This window comes from Simochromis diagramma, unplaced genomic scaffold (assembly GCF_900408965.1).
Source record: "Simochromis diagramma unplaced genomic scaffold, fSimDia1.1 OVJJ01000669.1, whole genome shotgun sequence".
NCBI lineage: Eukaryota > Metazoa > Chordata > Actinopteri > Cichliformes > Cichlidae > Simochromis > Simochromis diagramma.
This window is the reverse complement of record NW_024387458.1, coordinates 2613021-2633384: the sequence shown is the minus strand read 5'-3', so window position 1 is coordinate 2633384 and position 20364 is coordinate 2613021. Positions and strand designations below refer to the sequence as shown.

The 20364-nt window shown below is 41.3% G+C and overlaps 1 protein-coding gene across 1 annotated transcript; it reads left to right on the top strand.

The window, feature by feature from the left end:
• Nucleotides 1–2594: 2594 nt before the first annotated feature.
• Nucleotides 2595–17901, top strand: nploc4 (NPL4 homolog, ubiquitin recognition factor). The gene is made up of 17 exons (XM_040014461.1): nucleotides 2595–2794; nucleotides 3420–3500; nucleotides 7019–7128; nucleotides 7277–7504; nucleotides 7582–7630; nucleotides 7709–7803; nucleotides 7879–8002; nucleotides 8504–8683; nucleotides 8830–8916; nucleotides 10182–10253; nucleotides 10342–10468; nucleotides 12378–12538; nucleotides 12687–12758; nucleotides 12863–12955; nucleotides 13462–13578; nucleotides 13911–14013; nucleotides 15231–17901. Exons 1-17 carry the CDS (start codon nucleotides 2780–2782, stop codon nucleotides 15389–15391), a joined length of 1875 nt encoding a protein of 624 aa, XP_039870395.1. The 5' UTR covers nucleotides 2595–2779; the 3' UTR covers nucleotides 15392–17901.
• Nucleotides 17902–20364: the final 2463 nt, after the last annotated feature.

Here is a 20364-nt window from a genome sequence, read left to right as displayed (position 1 = left end):
CTAGAAAGGTGCTATATAAATAAAATTTTATTTTTTTATTTATATACAGTTGAAGAAAGTGACCCCAGCTTTAGGTTCATACATGCAATTGTAATGTTGTAATCATAAAATTTGTACTCCAAATACATTTTCCAAACTACACCTTCTATAATTATTCATAGTTGGACCACTGCTCTACATCAGAACAAACATCAGAAGCAGTAATGAGCTCACTGATTGTTCCATGCAAAAGTTTTATGGAAATTTTCATTTTAATGGAGAGAAACAGAATATCATCTAGAAAAATCCAGAAAAAAACAAAACAACCATGTGTCTCCTAAGGTGTGTGTTTCTCTTATAACGTTTCCCACATTCATCACAAGCAAACGGTTTCTTTGTTTTGTTGCACACAATAGCGTGAACGTTCCTGCAAGCAGGTGCATGTCTCTTAAGGTGTGCCCTTCGATAAAAAATTTCTATCACAAATATCACAACTAAATGGTTTCTCTCCCGTGTGGAGCACAGCGTGCCTCAGCAGACTTCCCTGTCGTGTAAATCTCACGCCACACTGACCACAGCCAAATGGTTTTCCCTTCTGCGTGCGCGCTCATGTGCACGGTAAGATCACTTTGACGTTTGAATCTTTTACTACAAGTGCTGCAACCAAATCGTTGTTCTTTAGTATGAACTGTTTTGTGTGCGTTCAGAATTGCCTGTTGGTAGAACTTTTTACCACAAACACCGCAACTAAATGCCTTTACTCCTGTGTGAACTTTCACATGTGCTGTCAGACCACTCCGCATACTAAATCTTTTACCGCATTCATCAAAACCAAATGGTTTCTCTCCTGTGTGAATTGTCATGTGGCTGTTAAGAGATTTATTTTGCTTAAACTCTTTCCCACACTCAGACCAGCTAACTAGATTTTTGCTTATAGGCTCTTTATTCTGAATTAACACTGTAAAAGAGCTTCTATAGACTTGAAAGATTGATTTCATCATGTGCACTCATATTTCTCTTTGTGCTGGGGAGATGATCCGATGAACATCCTGCTTTTATTAAGAATGAAGTTCAGCTACTTTCGGCTGCTCACTCACAGCTGCTCGCTCCGCATGTTTGATTTTTATGCCGGATGCTCTCACTGAAGCAACCGACCCCGAGGGAATGGTGTCTCATAATTTGTAATCCTAAAGGCTGCCACAACAGCATCAATGAAACCAAATTATTGCACACATTAGATTAATTTTGATTGTTTTGTTACAACTCACACTCTTCATTCATAAAGCACATTTCAGAATCAAAAACATAACAAGCAGAATTTATAACAACAGTGTGACATTCATAAGTGTAGCAAATTGTTCCTCTATACGTGGCTGAGCTATGAGGTCCGCTGACAGAGCTCAAGCCACAAGGTTCCTCATATAAATGAGTTTCTCATGAGTCTTGTAGGGATTTACTGATAACACCGGTTCTCTAATTCTAAGGTGTTTCTGTCTTTTCTGTGGCCTCACAAATATTCTGCATATGCAAAGTACATAATGTCACGCAGGTACTGTGGTTTGTTCCCTTGATGTTGAGGGAACATCTAAGACCTACATGTGTCACTTTAACTTCATAATGAAGACATCCACATTTAAACAGGGGGCAGGTACTTAAAACAAGCCAAAACAATAATAAATGAACAGCGTGTAAAACTACAGGTGTTGTTATAATGGGAACTTTTTTGGAGATTATACACAATACATGTCAAATACGAGGCTCAGTGCCAGGAATCATCAAATTAATTAAAAACACATTGATTTTTTAAATTAATTTATTTCAATAAATGCTGTTTCTTCTGTAGTGATGCTCTGGGAAATTTAAAACATTTTCATATCACATTTAAAATAGCAGTTTTACATACATGAATGAGAGAGGTTTGGTATCATAAATTATTATTCCCAAATACAGCTAGTGTGAGTAAGTGTAAGAGTGACCACACTGATGGTTTAAAAAGTACAAAACGCTGCAGAAAGTACAGTAAGTAACATAAAATCACCCTCCTTTGAACCTACAAATAAAAAAACTAAAAGTAACTGCGACATAAAACAGCAAAAACTAAGCAGAATATAAATTATCTGATTACTGACTACTCAGTCCATCACATCTCCTTTAAATGCTTAATTACTGCCCTGTCCCTTTAAACACTGTACAAAAGCTTTAGAAGCCAGAAATTCCACATTTTCATGCCATAGTGTTAAAGAGTTTAGGGTTTGGGCTACTTTTCATCATCATAGACCAGACAGTAGTTTTATCCATCCCACATGTTAAAACAATGCTTCATATTTTATGATAGTGATTTTTTGAAATGAAAAATGTTAGTTATTGTTAAGAATTCAGAAAGCAGAATAAAATTAAGATAACGTTGTGCACTTACAAGGAGGGCTCAAACATGCTGTAGTGAGCCTCTATCTCTGAAAATGTTCTCAGGAAGATTTTGTATCCCACCTTTCAGCATATTTAATACTAAAAAGGATCTGACTCGGGGGGGCTCAGGTGGGAGGCAGTCACTGACGGGAGAAAAAGAAAGAATGATAAAAGTGGAACCCTTTCCAGCTCAGTTTCTTTGTTTCGACCGTGGTCGCTCCGCTGTGGGATCTCTGGGGGCGCTAATGTGTGCAACACCCGGTGTTTGAGTTGCGGGATGGAGTTTCGCTGACACACACACACACACATATACAAAAGCGTTACGGAATATTTGTTTTGACCCTGTCTGTCCACTAACAAAGCCAAATCTACCGGGCGCACCTACCCGAGCAGCATGGCCGATAATATTGTAAGTACAGCGGCGGGTGGGCTCCGGCTAACGTTAGCTAGCCTGTTAGCCGGACTCCTGAGTGATGAGGCAGCAGAATTAGCTTGGCTAGCATTAGCAAGCTAACATGAGCTAAGAGTGACCAGGGCCTGTTTAGCTAGCCGGCTAATATGATAGCTAGTAGGCTAGCTGACGACATCCGAATGAAAAGAGTCATTGTTGGCTAATGGGAGAGCGACAATAACGGCCGGCTTAAAATGACTGGCATATTCTTTCAGCTCTTTAGCATGACAGTAACACGAATAGCTCGGTAACGATGGGAGCTGTGATGTTGCACATTCACCACGAAAGTGATATTTAGTTAGTCTGTGAATGAGCCAGTACACACTGACAGCTTTCCAGAATAGTTCAATGTCAACATCGTCATGTTGCAGCTAAAAACCAGAGATTGATGAGCTAACGTTAACCCGACTTTTCTTTCTGCACTGTCACGGTTGTCATAATACCCCGACACTGACACCGGAGGGGGGCAGAAAGGGGGGTTGCTGCGTCCTGGTTTTGACTGACAGGTGTTTGAAATGCTACAATGGATTCGGGCTTGTACTGTAACGGCTGAATTGTGGGTTTATTTCTGTCCCTCCTTTAGATCATCAGGGTGCAGTCCCCAGAAGGGATGAAAAAAATTCCTTCTACAAAGAGGGAGACAGCTGCTGCTTTTTTAAAGAAGGTAATGTGGTAAATATAACAGCACTCAAGCATCTTGTTTTCTTCTGTGCTCTAAGGGCTGGTTTCCAGCCTCAGGATTTATCAGTTTGGCCTGGCACTCCAGTATAAGGGGGTCAGTTCAGGCTTTAAATGAAGGTGGTGGCTGACTTCTGAACAATGCAGGATTTTAATTAGTCATGGCTGCTGTCTTCTTCCCTAAGCCCCATTCTGCCTTTTTATAAGGATCCCTGCTGACAAACCCACTGAATAGCTAAGAAAACAGTTTAGTTAAAGACTTCTAAACACATTATAGTTTTAATTCAGCTGTAGATAGTATGCTTTATTTGATGTTTGCATAAGATAATGAAAAATGATCTGTGAATAGTTGTCCAGCAGTTACAAACACAATAACATCTAAGCCGGGGTCATCATATTCTGTTCTGCTTATGACCTCTTTGGGTTTCCGAAGGCGTGGGAGAAGATGAGGGAGAGTGAGCTCAAAACAGTTGTCCTCAGGTTTTTCAGATGTAAAGGAGGGGAAACAGGTATTTTCTGTAGCTTGTGTTTCCATAAACTGCCAGGCACCAGCACTCCTTCACCTCAAGGCTTTGTCAGCTCATCCTTATTATTTATTTTCCTGGAAGTAGTAACACCGTGTCCTCATGCAGTTGAAAAGTCACAAAATTCAGAGTACCATCCTAATCTGCACGCCTTCCCTCACTTCATCTCCAGTTCACAAAGATTACCCATGTTTGCTGCCTTCAGGGTACAGTGGTGCCACATTGTTTTAAATTGCTATGCATTGTAAAATTAAGTAAGAATAATAGACATAAAATAAAATGGTCACAGTTTTCTGGCTGGAAGAATGAAAGGCTATCTGAAAGCCACTGTATAGTTGCAAAAAGACTTTGATCCAATAGAAATCTGGGAAAAAAGCAACTTTTTGTTTTGACCTTTTGGTGACACCATGTTTCAAAAGGGGAGATTATCAGCTCTCTCAGTGGTTATTAGACCCATCACATGCAGTTACTTGTGGCCAAAACAGCAGGAATGTTATTCTTCATGCTTCAAAACAGGTCTTTTTAAACCAAAGGGCTATGATATGCTAGTCATGTTAATACTGTCAATCATAAGGATGTACTGATATATGAACCAAATATAGTCATTAGCTGATATTGGCATATCAGCAAGTACGATGGCATTTATCCACATCAGTAGCTGATATTTATCTGTTGTGTCACATCGGTCGTGTGCTGGCAAAAAAAGCAAAGAATTTCCCACTCTCTGCTTTCCTCCACACCAGAACTGGATCCAAGCCTTCTGTACGTTATTTCCACAGTACACTGAAAACCTGTGGAGGCCTCTTATTTTTTCCACAAAGAAAACTGATTAGAAAATGTTTTATCTTTCAATCAGTACAGGAGTGTTATGTGTTGTGTGTGGGCTTTGTTTTGTTTTTTTTTTCCTCCTCTTGTGCCTGTACATGCATGAAGCTGTGTAGGAAGTAACAGAGCAGGTCGGTCCTTCACCGCTCCTGTGCATTTTTGTGGATTGTGTTTGATGTTTTAGAGTCCAGGCATTGCTTCACATCACAGAAGGCACAGATAAAAGCAGATAATCTATTTTTTTATAGGACTTGGATTTTACTGAAGGCCTGTTAATAATTTAATCCACTTCCCCAAATCTAGTGCATAAAATACAGGAAATTCCTGTATCCATTTACAGCTGTCTGGTAATGTTGAACCCAACATTTGCACCAGTGTTGAATCACTGCTGAGCTGGACTCACATCAGATTTGGACAACTCCTAATCTGATGTCAGTCCAACTCTGCAGGACTGTGAACGCCCTTTGGTGTTTCAAGAAGTTTGGCTGACACAAACAGGCTTCAGAGATGTGAATTTGAAGACCTGCAAACATGAACTGTAAGTTAAAACTTTAAATCTAAAGACCTTCTTTACCAAAAAGGACAGAAGCCGGTGAAATGACAATAAAAAATGAAGTGATCTGCTTGATTGGTAAAATATCAGGTATTCAGGTGACAAGAGTCAGCAAAGCAAAAATAGGAAGTTTTAGCAAATTGACAACAAACGTGGTAAAATACAGTGTGAGGTAAGAATAAGGCACCGTAAGACTTATAGTAAAGCTGACAAATGGTATTACTCCCAAGTTATACAAGTCTCACTTACCAAAGGACTTAAGAGCCACTTTCCCCTCTGTTTCTGGGTAAATTTTCTCTGTTATGCTTCAATTTTACACATGAGGATGGGAAATAATTACATTTGCATTTTAATCACTGTCTATGAAAAGCCTAAAATAGAAGCATATAACGCAGACAGAGCACTGCAGCAGCACCTCATCAAAATGCATTTGTTAAGGCAGGACTGTGTAGCTTGCAATTCAATGGAAAGTTTTCACTCCGCACTGAAATGCAGCTATGAGCCAGACAGAAAAGAGAGGAGCTGAAAACAATGTCTGATTGTGTACTTTTCCCATAGTGATGAGATCTTATGCTGTTCTTTTGGTGTGTCATGAGAAAAGTGATCCCCAGACAACCTCTATGCTTCTCACTGCTCTTCTGTTCTCTGCTAATTTTATTAGTGTGGACTTTAAAGACTGAATCCTTCCCAACGTCATCAACTGGTTTAGATGTTAGAGGAGAGAATGTTCTGCTGAGCATTCTTTCTCCTGAGAAAATAGCTTTTAGGTGGTTGTTGAATGAAGTACTTTTCAGACATAGGTGTAGAGTTCTGGAGTGCACCGGATCAATGCCACTTTCTTCCTCAAAGTGAGGAAATAAAATATTGGTGTTTAGCAAAATTCTAGTGAAATCCAGTTATCAGTTCAGTATATTTCATGTAAGAGAGCCATTAAAGACTAATCAGATTTGAAGTCAGTATTTTTCTCCTCTGTCTGTAACTAGTAAACGTAACAAGGTGCAAAATATGCAGCGCAACATGTCTCAAGTAAAACAGTGTTTATAGAATGACACAGAATACCAAAAATAACTTCTTCGTTTTTTTCACACAACCCAATATGTAAGTTTTTGGGGTTTTTTTTTCTTTTACCATCAGTACAGGTTAGAGTCAACTATTTGGATTTGTGGAAGTTTCCTTTGGTTCTGTCTAAAGCCTCTTTATCAGATCTTAAAATGCATGTATGTGGAAAAAAGGCCCACACAGGGAAAAGATCAGCATCCCGCTGAGTGTATTACAATTACATGATGTGATGTAAAAGTGCTACGAGGGAGACCCTCCTGTTGGATCCGCTCAGAGTGCCAACCATAAAGAGGTGTTCCTCCAGGCTGACGCTCTTTGCTAATCTGCTTTGAGTGATTGGTATCTTTTCAAGAGCAAACTGTCTTCACACAAGAACCAGCACATGTGATAAGAATTCACTCCCAGCAGCACAAGGCTTTGACATTTATGCTTAATGATGAATTTAAAGTGTCTTGATGGCTACCAATGTTTTTGTTCCAGGCTATATGAAATGTGTGTCGTATCGATATTCTTGTCAAAATCCGGTATCTGCTTCTCCCACAGGTGGCCAAAGAATTTGGGTTCAACTCTAATGGGTTTTCGGTTTATCTGAACCGCAACAAAACCGGAGAGCTCGTATCCCAGAACAAAACCCTCAGCCTTCTTAAGATCAAGTAAGTAGAAACAAACAGACTTTAACCTTTAATTAGAGTCTGAATTTCACTCTTGCCTCTCCGGGGAGTGTTGGTTCCCAGAAATACTGTCTTCTTTGTCGACCTCCACAGCTTTAATCATCTTATTCTTCTCTCTCGTGTTTTGTAGGCATGGGGACATGTTGTTTTTGTTCCCTTCAGAATCCTCCACCTCCTCCGGGGAGGTTATGGACACGGCCACCCCTCACACATCTTCGTCACTACCATCCGTCTCGTCCTCTTCTTCGTCCTCCATGATCCCCCGGTCCTTTTCAGCGCCCCAGGTCCAGGAAGATGAGATCGATCAGTATCTGGCCAAGCAAGATGGCAAGATCTACAGAAACAGAGATCCGCAGCTGTAAGGAAGAGGACCAGCTGCACACATCTGACCTCAGTGCAGATGTTGGATACCTAATCATTCTTTTCTTGTTCCAGATGTCGCCATGGTGCCCTTGGGAAGTGTGTGCACTGTGTACCGCTAGAGGTAAGATATTTCATTCCTGTGCTTTGTTTCTTAAATGATGAATGTTAGGGCTATAAAGCATGTTTCCTCTGATTCCAGCCTTTTGACGAAGACTACCTGAATCACCTCGACCCACCAGTGAAGCACATGTCATTCCACGCATACCTTCGCAAGCTGACGGGTGGCGCTGATAAGTGAGGAGCTGTTTTTAATTTTCCAGTTTGGTTGCTCATAAAGTCAGACTCTGACACTGTTCTGATCTCCTGCAGGGGGAAGTTTGCTGCTCTGGAGAACATCAGCTGTAAGATAAAGTCAGGCTGCGAGGGTCACCCTCCCTGGCCGGAAGGCATCTGCACCAAGTGCCAGCCGAGTGCCATCACATTGAACAGACAGGTATGTCACGGTAACAAGTGTTGGGAGAAATATTCGTTTACTTCTTTTATCAGCAAATATGACACCGAAAATACTTGAAGCGAACCTTCCTGTCCTGGGAGTACTCCATATTTCACCATATGAAAGATGGAATGAGCTCCAGAACCCTGAAGTGGTTTAGAAAATGAATGGATTGGATTACTCTGCAGCTGTTTTACTGAAAATGTGCCTATTTGCTTAATACTGCACACATTTGTAATGTTTTCTGTCCCTGTTAATAATTTAGATCACAGTAAAAGTTTCAGGCGCATTAAATGGCAGGTGTACATTACAGTTAGCTTCAGTACAAAGTGCTGAGCAACACTGGGAATTTAATCCCCAAGTATATTTTAGCATGCAGACTCCTCCTGAGCGGCTGCTTCCACATCTTCAAAGAAACTTGATCCATGTCTAAAAAAACCAAACAACAGTCCCGAGTATCACACCGTGTATGTGAATGTAGTTTTTCTTCCCCCCCCCCAGAAATACAGACATGTAGACAACATCATGTTTGAGAACCACACCATTGCTGACCGCTTCTTGGACTTCTGGAGGAAGACGGGCAGTCAGAGGATGGGCTACTTGTACGGCAGATACACGGAGCACACAGACATCCCCCTGGGCATCAGAGCGGAAGTGGCTGCCATCTACGAACCCCCACAGGTGGGACATTCTCACTGAGCGTATTGCTGCCTGATTCTGCTCTGCAAGTGAAATTGTGTCTTAGTTTATTTGCTCAATAAGGTTAAAGTCCTCACTGAGCATTAACTGCATTTAAAACTATGCTGTTTTTCTCGGCTGTGTTTCAGAATGCCACCCAGAACAGCCTGGAACTGTTGGATGATCCCAAAGCTGCAGCCGTGGACGAGATTGCTGCCAAACTGGGCATGTGCAAGGTTGGGTTTGATTTCCCCTCAGTGCTCTGTTTGACCTCACATTGCATTCATGTTTGCATACAGGCAGAACTATATGCATGCACATATATACAAAAAATAGATGCCTCTACAGTCAGACCTTAATCCAGTGAATGGATTCCAACTCCACCACTTAGGCTGCAGCTGGCAGACGTCCTTGTTCTGCTTTGCAGCTTTACTGTGCTCAGTACTAGTTCTCCTGGTAGAGTGGCCTTCCAGCTATTAAAGGGACTAATGTCAGAGTCGAGTTGGAGTCTGTCAGAGAGCTCAAGACACCTAAATGACCCTGATTAGCCTGTTGCTGCAAGTGGGGCATGGATGACCAGGGAGAAAAATCTGACATGAAACTTAAGGGTGTACTCAAAACAGGCAGTACATAACATGCCTGACCACAATTGTCCCCCAGAAGTCCAGTTAGTTTGGCGTGATCTCTATCCCCACCCACCCTCTTGACTCCAGCACTTCTTTAGTTAAAGCTGCAGATTTTCTATGAAAATCTCTTTAATTAAATAACATCTGTAAGGCCTGTCAGAGGTCAGCCTAAGATTAAAAACATGACAGTAAAATAATGAAAGTCATGAAATGGATTATTTTTAATGACAGTTTCAAAAATACCTTTCTCTGCACTGCTTTTAGCTCATATTGGGCTATTTTTGTAATCGTGGTGGTAAGTTAATAGAAAGCTTTCTATGGAGCTTGGTTTCAGTCTGATATCTCAGAGGGCACAGCACAGGCAGGCGTATGTCCAATCAGGTGTAGCTCGGTGTTTGGAGCCGTCAGTCATCTGTCACCACTGTTTAGTGGCTCACACGTCACGTGTTTGGTACTGTGAAGCACGGTGACCTTCACGTGTAAAACGGGAACAGCGATGGGGAGACGCATGCTGTTGCTGTAATGATGTGTTAGTGTGGTGGGAGAAAATCATGCAGGGATATTTGGAGTGTTGAGAAATACAAATTTATTTTGAAAGGTTGAAGAAGCACAAAAATATTTTTAAACTTCAAGACTCGGGCGTATGCAGTGATGTTAATCCTTGCATGTGTATGTGTTTTTTGCGTATCACCTGGTGTCTTGTGGGTTTTGTTTATCTAAGGGCTGTTTTTGTTCCATTTGGATAAAAAGATGAAACTTTGAGAATTGAGTTTAACTTATAGTTTTGTTACATCATGTAAAATCGCTGAATATTCGAGCAGATAATCTTATGAGTGGACAAAAGTTGGTAATTATTATGTTTGCTTGTTCTGCAGGTGGGGTGGATCTTCACGGACCTGCTGTCTGAGGATACGAGGATAGGCACCGTCCGCTACTCGAGAAACAGCGTGAGGATCCATCTGACTCAAAGATGATCTGTTAGTCTTAATTGTGGCGTTTTCCTCTGTGTATCCTTAATGTCCTTACTTGTGTTAGGACTCGTATTACCTGAGCGCGGAGGAGTGCATCACAGCGGGATACTTCCAGAATGAACATTCAAACCCCTGCAGACTTTCTCGAGACGGACACTTTGGATCCAAATTTGTGACTGTGGTCGCGACAGGTTGGTACTGTTTTTTTTTTTTCTTGTGAGTGGTTTATGAATGAGACACAGGGGAACATTTTCTTCATTACTTTATCAATGCAGGCATGGTTACTTGATCATAAACCACAAAAAAGCATCTCTTCCCAAAATGTCCTTTTGGCTTTTCCAATGGGAACACAGTGGCATCAAATCCTCACGTCACACCCTAACTTGTCGTTAACATGGAAAATTATGTAGTGAAAAGCAGAAGGGGGTCGATGTCCTCTTATCTGCTGAAGTTATAAACATACTGGACAATTACGCAGGTAGATAACCTTTTTTTTTTCTTTTTTGGTCATATAAATCTACCACACCTGTAGAAAAATATTTCAGGTAAAGGTGGGCACACAGCAACTCATGCAACTGGATTTTTATTTCGTATTTGTATGTTTTTCAAATAGCAGAGCCCTTTATTTTTGAGCTGTTTCCGTCAGAGCCAGTAGCGTACTGCAGTTTGGGGGAAGTCGTAAAGTTTAATCATTTCTTTTTGTTTGTATCTGCTGTCGGTTATAGACCTTAGAAAAACATTCAGTATCTGCAGGTCACACTTCAGCAGGCTTAAAGTGATTTGGTGCAACTCTGGGTGTAGTTAAGTTTGTGGTTCAATCACAGATTACCTCAAGCCTAGAAACCTGCTTGACAATTTATTTGGGTCAGTCTAATACAGGGTGTCCAACTCCAGACCTCGAGGGTCGGTGTCCTGCAGGGTTTAGATGTGTCCTTGATCCAACACAGCTGATTTAAATGGCTAAATGACCTCCTCCATGTGTCTTGAAGTTCTCTAGAGGTCTGATAATGAACTAATCATTTGATTCAGGTGTGTTGACCCTGGGTGAGATCTAAAACCTGCAGGACACCGGCCCTCGAGGCCTGGAGTTCCCCACCCCCTGATCTAAACAGACTTAAATCATTCATTAATCTGCACATCCCAGAATGCAACACTCAGCATGTTGTAGCCTCTCCTTTCATATATCCATAGAACTCTTACAATCTTAAGGAAAACTGGTTTAGGTGTTCAGTTTACAGCTTTACTGTAAGGTCTGTCAAGTGTTAAACTACGACTTAAAACATGTGCGTCCATTTGAAGCCAGAGGAGCCAAACGTTGTGCGGGATCAGGGATGAATGTTTTCACCGCCTTTTGTATTTGTTCCAAAAAAACACCCAGCAGTGACCTCAACACTTTTATTTGCATGAGTGAGGCCCCGGCAGCCAAAGCTGATGTCATGGCTACGCATCTCGCAGCAAGCAGGGGCGAAGTCCATCTGTTTTACTGTTTGTAAATCACTTGCATGTGTAATGCTAAACAGACTTTACACACTATAGTGTTATTGCAGTGTGCATGATTTCCCTGTTGATATTTTTAACTTCTCATCAGGTTGTCCTTGCTTATTAAGATTGACTTTATTCTGGCTTTGTCAAAGATTACATTTTGTGGTAAACTGTATGAATAGAAAGCTATTTAAGGAGAAGTTAAACAGCTCAAAATCACTTTGTTTAGTTCAGCTTGAGCTGCTAAGGTGACTAAAAAATAGAGCATTCAGTTAGCAACATCTACTGAGAAAGGGTGAAACGCTTAAGGTTCTCAGGGGAACCTGTGGATTATTGATGGTTGGCTTATCTCAGGATCCCTGATCACCTGATCCACTTTATACAGCACATCACATGTCACTGCTGTCTTTGGCTCTCTTGATAGTCTTGTGGTTGTTGCACAGCTCTCCTAATGTGGGCCTTTGTTAGTGACTGGCAGTTGCCTTTGCAAGACTAGTTTTAAAATCATCACCATCCCTAATTTATTTGCAATGGAAATAATATTTTTGTTTTTCGGCGAGTGGTTATTATTTATTTATTATTATTTATTTATATTTCTCTGTGCTGTTTTATGTGCAGGTGGTCCAGATAACCAGGTGCACTTTGAAGGATATCAGGTGTCCAATCAGTGCATGGCTCTGGTGAGAGACGAGTGCCTACTGCCCTGCAAAGACGCTCCCGAGCTGGGCTACGCTAAAGAGTCGAGCCCTGAGCAGTACGTACCAGACGTCTTCTATAAGGTGAGGTGCCGTATAAAAAAGCTCTGATGTGATGAAGTGTGCATGTTTAAGAAAAAAATAAATATTAGGTACTTATTTTGGGGTTAGATGTTACTTATCAGCTCATCCAGATGTTGAGATTGATTTGTCTGATTTTCACATCCAACAGGACAAAGACAAATTTGGAAATGATGTCACGTTTCTAGCTCGACCTCTTCCCGTGGAGTATCTTATTATAGATGTGAGTATTTTTAATAATACTTTTTGTTACTTTAGTGCAGCAAACTATATTCTGACACTAAATTTCCGGAAAACTTGTATAGAGAAATATTATTTTCTTCGCAGATAACCACAACTTTTCCAAAGGACCCCCAGTATACCTTTTCTTCTTCGCAACGCTTTCCCATTGAAAACCGGGATATTCTTGGAGAGACACAGGTAAGTACTGTCAGCATGAGCTTGTATTTCCCTCATCCGATTCAACAAGGTATAAAAAGGCCATCAAAGTATTTGGTTTAAGGGGAGGATTGATGGTCCCAGTTTGGGAAATGGGTGTTTGGAAATTTAACTGATGTCTCATCCCCTTCGTCTTTGTACTGTTTTCACACTAATGCATAAAGACAGTCGCTCGTCCGTCCGTAGTGTGGCTATCTTCTACAGATAGCAGAGACACTGAAGAATCCATCACAAATCTGGCATTCCAGACAACCCACAGTGGAGGTTGTGGGCAAGCAGGGAACAACAAAATCCAATAGCTGAAAACACTCTTCATCTCCCGTGTTGTGGTAAAATCACAGAGTGCACGGCATAAGTGTTTAGAAAGGAACTCTCAGACAGTGAATTTAAAAATAGCAGCCATGCTGGAAACTGTGTGGACATGCCTGAGTGACTGACTGTGAAGGTGTGGTTTAATAATTCATCTTGTTTTTCTTGTTTGTTTGCAGGATTTTCACAGTTTAGCCACATACCTGTCCCAGTGCACCTCCACATCATTCCTGAACATCGTGTCAGACTTTCATCTTCTCCTCTTCCTCGTCACCAATGAAGTCATGCCTCTGAGAGTAAGTTCAAAGCCTTGACGCTTTCAGGTTTTCATTTGTTTCCCATTTGTAATGCAGACGATGGGTTGGACCGCATTCTTCTCCAGTCTGGAAGTAGTTACTCCTCCAAGGATGTTTTCACTCAGACCTTTCTGCTCATTTTCAAACCGGCCCATCACGACGGTCGCAAACATTGTTTTTCTGTAATGAACCGCTTGATCAGATTTGGGTGTCCTACATAAAGCACAGACTTGCCAAACATAAACTCTCTGGTGTACTGTTTTTGCTTTTAACTCCTCAGCATCTTGAATGATTTTCAGCGGATAGATGAAAGCTTGTGTTTGTATTTGCAGGACAGCATCGGGCTGCTGCTTGAAGCAGTGAAGACTTCTAATGAGGATCTGGCACAGACCTGGAAGAAGTCTGAGCAGTGGGCCACCATCGAGCAGCTGTGCAGTAAGTCAGGTTTTTATATGAACCACAGATTTAAATTCTGTTTTTGAGGGCCTGTAAACTTGGTGTCTTGATGGTACATTTCATGAGGTTCTCATCTGCACATAACCATAAATATATAGCAACATAACCAGCTGCCTCCCGGGTGAGTCTTTTCCTGCAGATAGACTCCACCATGTTGAACTGCAGCTCATTATTAAGCTTACATGCTCTTTCTAAAGAGCGCCTCAAATAAACCATGACTGCATAAAAAATGTTCGATCACACGTGTGTTTGATATGGTTGGTATTAAATATTACTAATAAATATGAATAATTTACTATGGTTAAAAAACGAATGTGTCTCTGGACTGACTTTGAACTGCAGCAGGAGGAAAGAAGCTGCAGACATTTCTATAAAGTGGAAAATCACTCAGATGGTGTGTGCTGCTGATTTGAGCTCATTAGTAAGCAGATTATTGGGGATTATTTAACTCAGCAGACCACAGAAATAAACTCTGCCTGCTTGTGACCTCTCCATCGTTACCACCTGTAATTTTCCAGGTTTCCACCAGTGGTATTACAAGCTGTGTCTAAGGGGACGCCCTGTTAATACTAAGTTAGCTTGTAACTCCTTATCTTGGTGTTCTTGTTAATTGTTTTAACATCTATAGACAAGACTTAGGTTTCAGTTTAAAAACAGGGAGTAAAGAACCAAACAGATGTTATATCCGGATACTGTTTCAGCTGTTCAGCTGACTCACTTATATCCACTTATTACTGAAAGAATCCTGAATGGAAGTCTGTAGGAGAAGAAACAGCAAAGATGGTGGTAGCTTTTTCAACCTTATTTCAAGTGACAAGTTAATTATAAGATGCTTTAAGAGTGAGAGGACAGATGTGTTTCTAGGAGGATGTTGACTGTGTGTTACTCTGCCTTTGTGCAGGAAATGTGAAATGCATCTAAACATCTGTAGAAAGTTTTATTTTAATACTAGTTTAAATAGACTGCTGGTGCCACCATGAGCATGATCGGATTAACCAATCAGCTCCTGAAAATCACCCTGAAAGAAGTCCCTGCAGAGTAGCTTCCTGTAGTGGGAACGCTCATAAAGGTGTAGGTCCACTCAGCTGTTGATCAGAGAAAAGATGGCGGCATATCTTCCCAGAGAGGCTGCTGCATAAAACCACTTCTACTCTTCACTGTGGTAATATCCTGTTTTTCCTCTGCTGTCCTTCCAGGTACAGTGGGTGGGCAGCCCTCCAGCTCTCTGGATTACGGGGCCATGGGCGGCCCCTCGGTTCCTGCCTCCTCCTCCGCCATGTGGTCCTGCCTCCACTGTACCTTCATGAACCAGCCCGGCACTGAGCACTGTGAAATGTGCAGCCTGCCCCGCAGTTAAAACCCTTCGCCCTCGGCCCTGCTTCCACACCCTTCACCGATCGAGCTCAGTCACTGCACCAGGACCAGCTGCGAGACTCTGACGGCGTCAGCGATCTTTTCTTTTCTCGCCTCGCGTCGAAGCCTCTGCCCTTCCCATCTCACAGGCTGCTGTGACGTGCAGAGGGATTTGCTCGTTTACATCAATTTCACTGAGTCAAAATAAAGTTGAATCAGAGGTTTTTTTTGGTTTGTATCCCTTCACACTGTTGCTTTTCTGAGAGGCAGAATACATTTTAGATAAAGCACTCTGTGGCTGAGACCCCTTTCACTCAAATAATCCCGCCGCCCTCCTCGGCTCAAACATCCTGCTGTGACTCAGGACAACAGCGAAGACTCGAGTGTTTGGATTTTTTCTCACACCAGTGCCCCGCTCACTGTCACAATGTCTTCTGGAAAATCTTGCTGTGTATAAATACATTTAAGAGTTGATACTGTTAATTTAATTAAGCATTTTTCTTTTTTGGTTTTTTATCAGATTGTAGCGTATACTTTAACATTTTGAATCTTCAGAGTGGGCTCGGCTCCGTCAGGTTTTCATAGGTCTCTTTGATGAGCCCCTTAAAGTACAATCATCAGTCAAAGCTCAGACCTGGAAACGCTGCGAGCTGCAGAGTAATCCCGCTTAAATAGAGTTTCTATTTTCAGTATTAAATTTGAAAAGACGCCCTCCTCTGATCGAACACGTTGGTGATGATCGCCCTTTTTTTTTTTTTTTGAATGAGCCTAAAGTTGTTTTTTTGTGTTGCTGGTTTTTTGTAGCGTTTGAATTTGGTGGTTTGAACTCGAGCAGGCACAATATGTAGCTTCTTATTTTATCAGCTGTATGTTCTGTGTCTCTGTTAAACTACATCCCCAGGACAACCACCCGCCTTCATCGTTCTCTTCACCGACTCGCAGAGTATCATCCGTGAGGTGCTTTAGAAACAACCGGTGCTCGCCACTTTCACCTCCCTGCCTGCCGGCCAGGGCAGAACTGATGTTCCTCCACTGATGGTCCCCTGCAGGTTTTCTTTTCTTCTTAATCACTCTGTGTGCGAGGGGTCGCAGGTGAACACGGGGGGGGGGAAACACCCAATTTAAACCTGCAAACTAGATGGCACCACCTCCCAAAATCCACGTTAAACCCAGAGTCTGTTCATCCAATTTACAGCAAATTACTTTGCAGTATTATAGCAGGAAAAGCTTTGGGTGTATTAGTGATTTTTGAAATCAGTCCACCTGTATTTTACCTGCTTACACCGGCAGAGATGTCGGCTGTAAAAGAGGATCTGTGGAAGTAAAGGGAAGTTTGTGGTGCTCGGAAAATTCCCAGTACCTGTTAAAAATACCCTTAAAAGTCTGAACATCGCTGATTTATGACGATAGTTTTCAATTTTATTTCTGCATCAAATATTGGGACCAAGACAGCATCATAAGAAAAAAACCCTCCTTTGTTCTGGTGAACATGCGGTGCTCAAATCTTCTCTAACATCTAAGCAAAAAAACAAAACCAACTGATGTTTTTTGTTAATAGTGTTGTTTAAAGGGAATTTTGGGGAGTTTGACACGTGGCCAACGTTAGCTTTCACGACATTGCATTTTTCTAGTACTTCTGGAAGTTTTGACCTGTTTAATGCATTAAAAAGGGACACAAATACCATAAAGCTGCCCAGTAGCTAATGTACACCATCTTCAGACTATACATAAAAGATGGACCTAGCCACAATATTTAAGTCCCAGCTGAGGGTCTCCTCTGCTGCAACATTTGCATCTGGAAACTGAAAGGGACTTGTGTAATCTGTTTGTGACTCTAATAACAAACAAAATTTCCTAAATGAGCATCACGTGTTCAAGAAGACTTCAAACAATCAGCAGAAAACTGCTTAATCAGGTTTTAGATCCACGGAGCTTCTATATATATGGAAGTCTTTCTGAGTCGCCCCCTGCTGGCCATTACAGAGAATGCAGGTTTAAGGCAGCGCTTCTATGGCCATAAGCTCCGTCCATCTTTTGCCACCTTATAGGTTTAGTTTGGGTGTTTCTTTTTTCCCCACCCCAACACTTTTTTTTTTTTATTTGCCCCAACAATGGTCCACATTAATGAAATCAGTCATCAGTACTGTAGAGTTGAACTGCAGCTTTTGAAAATAGGGCTCTCCAGGTCAGAGGACGAGTCGTGGGCGCCAGATTCCTGCTATTTATGAGACGTGTGCTTCTTTGTAAGACGGTAATTCCATTGATGGAGTGAGGATATATTTTTAGTTGTAGATTGAGTTCTTTTCTTTTTGCCCGGTGGTATCATTATCGCCCCTCCTGAGCGTGATTTCTCTGATGTCATGCTGACAGACAGCGGTGACCTTTTCCTTTTGTATTGACCCGGGGGCCGTTTGCTGAGCAAGCATGCTCTTGGACTTGCAGCCGTTCCTCACTTTCCACAGAGCTAACTGAGGACCCTGAAAGTTGTATGGTGTTGACCTGGATTTGAAACAATAAAAAAGGAGTTGATGGAAAAATGCTGTCTTTGCTTTGTTGGTCTGCCTGGTTCAACGTAAATCGATCTCTGGAGGATGAATCTATGCTTCATTTTTTTCAGTGGCACCAGGCTTATCCAGAGCCTTTCGGGCATCTTTTTCCTCTGCAACATTTTCCACGTACACCTCAGTGATCCTGATGTGCTCCCAGGCCAGATGACAGGTTTTCTCCAAGTATTACATCCTGATCAGATGCTGAACCACCTCAGCTGCCTCCTGAGATGAAGAAACGGTGACACCATACATTTTCAGAGAAAAATAATTTAAAATTCATTTGTGACATCGTTCTTTCAGAGCTCATGGTCATATGTGAGGGTTGGAGCATCAGTCTACTGGTAAATGGAAAGCTTTACCTTCTAGCTCGGGCCTTTGCAACTTCTGCATGACTGGTGACTGCTGGAAAACCGTCAGTGAAGCCAGGCAGGAGAACCTCGCTGGGAGCCCCTCCTGAAGGCAGACCTGGGAAGATAGCCATGTCTTGCTCTATGGCGCTCGTGAAGAATTAACATGAGTCTGCTGGCCTGTGGACAACAGCCTTTATAATTTAGTCTTACATTTGTTTTGTAGACGTTATTTTATAACTAGGTATCAACTGGTTTATTATTTCCACACATTAAAACATATTTATGTCACCATGAAGGCATCTCAGTGAATTCCCATGATATGAAGTGGTATGTTTACATGCAGATAAAATGCTAATAAAGTGACTGTTTAATTGCCATGATTAGACCCTGTGGAGGCGATCCGGGTCTGGCTGGTCTCCTGTGAGCTCACATGGACAGCAGATGAAGAGCAGGAATTTTTAGGCTGACCTTAAAACATCAAAGAGCTCCGCTGAAGCTCTCAAAGGACTGAGATCATATTCCAGCTTTTACATTTTTACATATGCTGTTTTGTTTCCCTCCTCTCAACATTTTCTGCCTCATTAAATATTGTTTCTAAGCTTGAGGTTATGCAACCCTCTTTTCTTCTGTTATTTTGACCCCTCAAACTTAAAGAGTTAACAGAGATAGAAAGCAGGTTTCCCTCCACTGTGAAATCCTGATATATGATGCTCCGGCTGATGGGAGTGAGGACTGAAGACCCTCCCTCTGCTTCAGATTAAAAAGCATCAGTTTTATCCAGATCTCTTTGTTTTACCTCTGACTGCCAGAACAGGTAGGATTTCCTACACGTTAACTACTTCGACTGCTGTTTTCCTTCATGGCCTCACACTCGGTGACTGAGAGCTCTCAGGGGTTCATTTGTGTGTTGTTGGGCTTTTTTTCATCAGGATGAGAATCGCTGGAGCTCTGATCGTGTTGTCTGCAGCTCTGTGCATCGCTCAGAGACAGAAAACAAGCTGGAGACCGGAGTGGGATTACAGGAATGAAGGCAAGTTTAACAGCTCAGTGTTATCAGCTCGGCGTTACAGGGAGCTTTTTGAGAGGAAAACTCTACTGCTGGTTATATTTATATTTTCCATAGAATGTTAACCATGACCTGATCACACTTTGGAGCACAAATAACCATTAAAATATAGAATATTAGTATTTAAATGAAACTGAATTCAGATATTTATAGTTAAGCATCTGAAAATGTTTACAGTTTCAAGTAAACTCTTTTTACATACAAATCTGGTAGTTGAGTTACCATAATTTATGCTTTTAGCCAAAAAAGATTTGTTTCCTGTCTTTTTTAAAAGTCATTCTTTCAGCAGAGCTTTAGCTCATTTTACTTTTTTGTTTGTTTTTGTTTTTTTAATCTGACTAAATTAATTTCAAATAAATAAATACATTTCTTATAAAACCCAAATGCTTAGAATAAATGTTACCAGAAGTGTTTTCAAATAATTATTCTTAGTTTTCCTCATTTAATGTTTGTCCTGGTAATACTGAGTGAATGTTAACAGATCTGAAGGTTTACACATCAAGAGGGTTTTCTGCTGGAAGTTGTAAATGGTAAATCATCGATTCCAGTTTGTCAGCTATATTCAGCAGCTCGGGTGTTTTTCAACAGGATTTCAAGCATCTTTCTGATTCTGTGTGTTTTTAAGAAGAATCTCATCTACTTAACTAATGTTAAGGATTAGTTATCAAAAACCTTTCTATTCTGAAGAAGCAGTGACTCAGACGTTTTAAGAAAAAAGAAATTCCTAGCGCTGGAGCTCGTTCTCTGTTATTGTGGCTCAGATTCATTGGTTCTGTGAACTTAAAGTTTATATGTTATTTTAAAAAAGAAGTGCTGTTGAAGAGAAAAGACCTTCCCCTGATGTTCATCTGCTTCCTTCATTTTCAAACATTTTTTATAATTCCCGGGAGATCCGCATCTCCACTAAAATCTACACCCATGGCAAGTTTTACACACCAGCCAGTTTATAGAGAAACTCATCCACAGTCTATGAAAACTATTATTAGTTGCAGCTCTGCACTGACTTCCCCAC